This window comes from Haliotis rufescens, unplaced genomic scaffold (assembly GCF_023055435.1).
Source record: "Haliotis rufescens isolate VD_foot unplaced genomic scaffold, xgHalRufe1.0.p SCAF_32, whole genome shotgun sequence".
Taxonomy (NCBI): Eukaryota; Metazoa; Mollusca; class Gastropoda; order Lepetellida; family Haliotidae; genus Haliotis; species Haliotis rufescens.
Window position 1 is genome coordinate 3,712,596 of NW_025964024.1, and position 6,000 is coordinate 3,718,595.

Here is a 6,000-nt window from a genome sequence, read left to right on the forward strand (position 1 = left end):
TTTACTTTCAGACTTCCATGTGCCTGCAGAATATCTCACAAACATTTTCATCAGGGAAAAGGTGAGTTGGCTGATTTTACCTAGCATTTGAAACAGCCTCCAGTTAACAGTACACTACAGCAAAGAACTGCTGGGAAGTGGCAGCCTGACCAAGAACAAGAACTGTCATTAACTTGGAATAGGTTTGCAAGAATGTGTTGTAACCATGGCAGAGATTATGCTTAAGGCAAATGACAGGACGTTTTCTTGGTTTTTATCATCTTTTGATGGGACATTGTTCCATATTACCAAATTTGAATAAGCAATTTATGACATTTTCTGGACTATCAGTCATGTCCTTGACAATATACTGATCAGAAGTCCTGCCATGGTGACAGTTTTGTGAAAGGAGTTATCTATTACAACATGAAAGTTTTATTGTAACAACTTCATTATTGTTTGTAGTGATGTTTCAAGGTTTTTTCTTGCCCCTTCACCAGATGAATACTGAGTTAGTATTGAGTTGATATATTTACACAGGGTATGATAAATGTACAATGATAACAATATAATGGGGAGCCAGCCTTACAGATTCAATTAATCATAATCCTAGTGTCAACTTTATTTCACCAGTCCTCAGATTTAGTTACTACCGGTAGTCATGTTTCCTGTAACAAATGTTATATTTGGGATAACACTTTCTTAGTAAAGTACAGATTCTCATACTTTTTTGAGTTGAGTCCCGTCCGGGATTCCAACCCACACTTGCCAGAGTGAGGCACCTAATCGCCAGCACACAAAGTCGGCGATCTAACCCACTCAGCCACCGAGGCTTCCACAAAAATGAAAGTCCGACAACTGGTAGTCTAGATCACGTACTTTGAGTACTCCTCTGACAAGTGTAAATTGGCACGGCTCCCATGGCCGAAAGCTATGAATACACAATGCCATTTAGAAAGTGGTCATGTTTCCTGTTTGTATTTTCGGTCCGTTTTATTCAGTTCCAATTTGTAGCAAACTTGAATCATTGAGAGCTGGTTCAAGTTATAGCCCTCAACTGCAACTAGTCAATGAGGACTACCATCAGTGATTTTTGCATATCCTCAGCACAAGTTAGTAGTCTGGGAATAGCGTGAATGTGGAAGGTTGGGCAAGTGGTGGGATTAATGAGCGTGGGACTTGTAAGTGCCTGTGATACAACTGAGTTGTTGTTGTGCAGCTGGCTCCAATCAAGCTGAACCGGTACGGGGAGGACTTGCTGTTCTTCTTGTTCTACATGAACGGTGGGGACGTGTTGCAGTTGGCGGCAGCAGCGGAACTGTGAGTCACATCCTAACTCCAATCTTATCTAATAGATTTGTTTTGGAACATTTCCCAAATAGAAATCAGTTATTAGTCGGTTCTGAAAATAGGTATGTTATGTTTTCTGAATTATGTTAACATTCATCCAATTAATACATCTAGCATCTGTCACTGAAATGTCTGAGAATGGCTTATGTGGGATCACATTATCGTGGATCTGGCCCAGCTGTTGATGCAGAACTGCTGTAGGTTGCAGTTCCTCTCTGAAGTCTCTTGTTCTGAAGACACAGCATTATGATCTGGACAGCATCAACTAAGGATGACATTTTGTTGCGTTATTGTTTCAGCTTTGAGTTGCTAATATATACACGTATGCTAGGAAACACTTCTTTGCCTAACCCTTAAGGGTTATATGAGGTCTGATCTCTAGCATAACTACAGACCATTCTATGATGTGTGTGGGTATTCTGAGTTAGAATTGGTCCCCAGTAACCTGGTCGACGCAATTATTTACAGGCTGCCATCATATAGCTTGAATGTTGCTGAAAGTGGCTTTAAACAAACAACATAACATGTTTAGATAAGTTTATAACGGTTATTTATTACGTCCTGCGTGCAATGTTTTCAGTCACAGTCGAGAGTGGAGGTATCACAAGGAGGAGAGGGTGTGGATGACGCGGGCACCGGGTATGGATCCCATCGTCAAAACCAACACGTATGAGAGGGGAACATACTACTTCTTCGATGCACAGAACTGGCGGAAAGTGGCGAAAGAGTTTCACCTGGAGTATGACAAGTTGGAGGAGCGCCCCAGCTTACCTCCCACGCTCCATCACAACCCGAATCAGCCGATTGTTGCTCACTAGCAGTGGGTGAACAGACTGTTGTGACCAGGGAAGCAGCTGTGCCACTCTCAGTGAACTGTCAGACATGCAACTCTGCACCAGAGTTGTCCCCCCTTGCCCTGATGCAGCAGACGGATCAATATTTGTTTTATTGTAATTATGTAAATTGGAACACCCACCGGTGTTGTTTCTATTCTCCTGGGGAGACAGGTCGCCAGACAATGTGTTGATTTCATTGTAAATACAACATCTGTCATCTAGTATATCCATGTCTTTCTTGTGTTTTGGATGGGCGATGGGGTAATCGAGTGGTTAAAGCGGTCACCCCTCATGCCGAAGACCCAGGTTCGATTCCCCACATGGGTAGAATGTGTGAAGCCCATTTCTGGTGCCCCTGCCGTGATACTGATGGAATATTGCTAAAAGTGGCATACAACCATACTCACTCTTGTGGTTTTGTCTTGCTGATGAGTTTGGGCTGGGACGGTTGGTTCTCAGACTTATGGAAAATGGTAATCTCTTTATTCATGAATGAAAGATGTTTCTCAGGTCAGAACTTTATTTTCTTGCTGAAGAAACGTGAGAAAGGAGACATGTTATGAGCCAAAACAATTGGATTTGGGAATATCATCTAACAGTGACAAGGGCACACATAGATAGACAGATTTTCAACTTTCAACTTTCAATACAGGGATAGCCAGAGACTGAGAGAGACATGATTCTAGTATAAAATTGATAATTCCAAAAGGCCACAATAGATTAGTAACTCTATACAAAATTGTTACAAACATACATTTACTACAACCATATTACCATTACCTACGCTACTGACTGATGGTGTGGAAGGAAACCCGACCTCTACGCATGGCAATCTTATTTCAGCAAAAAAAACACTGCTTAGAACAAACTTCATCTTCACAGATACAATCTTTGAAATTCACACATGATTGTAAAATGAATTCATGTCATTATAGTGTGATACCATCAAAGCAGACCGCCTCTGTGGTCTAGTGGTAGTGCGTCCGCCCGGAGAGCGGAAGGTCCGTAGTTCAATCCCCGGCCGCGTCATACCAAAAGACATTAAAAGATGGTACTTGTTGTTAGCCTGTCAGGTGCTCCGCATTAAGGCACACAAGGACTGGTCGGCTCGGAGTCAGTATACTGTGTCTGAGTGGGGTATTCTTGTTAAACTGCGGCATGGTATCCCAGTGAGCTAGCACTATAAATCGGCATGAGTCCGATCTAGTGCACGCGCACACGCACACGCACACGCACACACACACACACACGCACGTCGCTATATAAGTGCAATAATCTTGGATACAACGTTAAACCCCATTTCACCTCACACCACCATCAAAGCAGGTACAGTAACTATTTCACCTTTCCCGATGCCATCATTTACAAGTATAGACCACTTCCATGGTCTAGTGGTAGAGCATCCGCACGGAGTTTGATCCCCAGCCACTTTATACCAAAAGACGTTAAAAGATGGTACTTGTTGTTTCCCTGTCTTGCGCTGGGCATTAAGGGACTAAAACAAGGACTGGTTGGCTTGGAGTTAGTATACTGTGTCTGAGTGGGGTATTCATGTTAAACTGCGGCATGGTATCTTAGTGTGAGCTAACACTAAAAATCGGCACCAGTCCTGACTACTACAAACAAAACACACACAAACACGCACGCATGCACACACACACACACACACACACGCACACACACACACACACACTATAATAAGTGCAATAATCTTGGATGCAACGTTAAACCCAATTTCAACCCACTTCACTAATACTCATCAATTTGAATTATGTCAACAGGATTAGATTGATGATGAGAGATATGGCGAGGAGACCCATCCATCTGACCCATCAGATTTCATTCGGGAATGTTTCTTTGTAAAATTTGGCAGAACTGGAACAAATTGGGTAGGGTTTGTTGCTGTAGCATGACTCGTAAGCCGCTCGATATTTCTTCATATTTTCTTCTTTTGATATTAAGTCATAATTTCAAATTACTTCTTTTTGTTATCCCCCTGTTTTAAAAACGGGGCCATATAGCAATCAGCATATTTGTCTCATCTATCCGTGTTCCATTTCTGTTGAATAGTTCGCGATGAAACTTGCCATACAGATCAGTCTAAAGTACTGTCGGAAAAGCTAGAAAAATGCATTTTACCCATTTAAAATGGATTAAAAAATTCACAGACTGTTGCTATTGTAATATCGAGTAACTACCGATCGACGTACCTGTAGTTGGAAGTAGTTCAGTCTCAAGGAGTCCTCTCGACAAGTTTACAGGAGAAAAATTCGAACGAAAACATTAAGTTCACATTTATTCTAAGTCCAGTGATGGCAGTCTAAAACAGACTATAGAAATATGCGCACATGACTCCGTTATAATGATACTAATGTAGCCTTCATAAAACAACTAATGCACACAAAAGAAATCATATGGAGAAAATTCGAGATGTGCATCTTCTAAAAAAAATAAAGATACTGCGTTTGTTTTGTCAACACGGCTCCCATGATGCATGTTACTTGACGTTTGCATAGACATAGCTATGGTACACGACATTGAGTCTGTATAAGGAAAGTGTTTTACACTTAAGAGAGGGAAACCATTTATTAGTTTAGATAGAATTAGCGAACTGCCCAAGTTATAGGGTTTTCAATTCATACCATCAAGTCTACAGACTGACAAATAACAACAAGAAGATTTAAGGGTGGTCTCAAAAACGAAAACAGAACGTAAAAGGATATAATGTGCAAGTTTTAAGAGCAGAAGGTATCCCCGACTTGTAAAATTCGGAAGGAAATTAAGATATTATTAATGTTTCCCTGACTACACTTAATTTTGCCGATTTCGATATACTGCGTGTGGCGATGACCAAGCAGTTTTCGGGGGAAAATATTCCATCCTGTCGATGAGGTCACATTATCTCCGAACCATTCATCTCAATCAGGGCTTCCAGATAATTTACTTTGATGAATGAATCATTCCACTGACCACATGTGGCTATCGGCAGATGGACAAAATGCACCCATGGTACCATCAGGTAAAGGTAATCGTGTCATTGTTTTGTACGCCGCAACCCGTGATCCGGGCCTTATTGATAGATAGGTGCTAGTATACAAGGCGAAAAAAGAAAACTGGTGATTTTAATCAGGAAATTATAGGTGGTGATGTGTTCATAGACTGGTTGGAACTTCAGCTATTGCCCATTTTAAACAACCAGTGTCATTGTCATGGATAACGCCAGTTAACATAACGTCGGGAATTAGATACTGTCGCCCAAACCATGAGTAGTCTGAAGGCGACCATACAGGAATATATGACATTGTCGACTTCAGACCATATGAAACGAAAGTTCAACTCAAGGAGACAGTAAAGTACAAGGCATATGTGCTGGCGGCACAACACGGTTACGTTGTCTTACGTACGCCAGTCAGACATTGTGAGCTCAACCCTGTTGTGCCCATCTTGGCTAAGTGTAACGGGTTCGTAGCAAGACATAACACAACACTCAAAAGTACAGATTCATATACGTCATTGGCGGATATAAATACTACCTCAAGAAACCATCTGTAGAACAACGAATACTTCTGGATTCCAAAACCGCAACCTTCCAATACTCATCCCGTTTCATAGCTCTTAACTAGTCCATCATGTTTCCAAGCAAATATAATGCAGTACATATTCTAAATTGCTACCCCATCAACGCATGTCAATTATTTGTTTGTTTGTTTGTTGTTTAACGCCGCACTCAGCAATATTCCAGCTATATGACGGCGGTCTGTAAAATAATTCCATGTATCGACGTTGCACAGCAGTCATCGATGCACGTGGCAGACACACGAGAACCTGACTTGTG

General features: G+C 41.5%; 1 protein-coding gene across 7 annotated transcripts in view; it reads left to right on the forward strand.

Moving 5' to 3' along the window:
• Positions 1-2,389, forward strand: part of LOC124116638 (CCR4-NOT transcription complex subunit 2-like) — a 33,771-nt gene extending 31,382 nt beyond the window's left edge. For all 7 annotated transcript variants that reach the window (XM_048380667.1, XM_048380666.1, XM_048380669.1 and 4 more), the window contains 3 exons: positions 12-61; positions 1,199-1,299; positions 1,910-2,389. In XM_048380667.1, the coding sequence (XP_048236624.1) occupies positions 12-61; positions 1,199-1,299; positions 1,910-2,147 (389 nt within the window). In that variant the 3' untranslated portion in view covers positions 2,148-2,389. The remainder of the gene's footprint in view (positions 1-11; positions 62-1,198; positions 1,300-1,909) is intronic.
• The last annotated feature ends 3,611 nt before the right edge of the window (positions 2,390-6,000 follow it).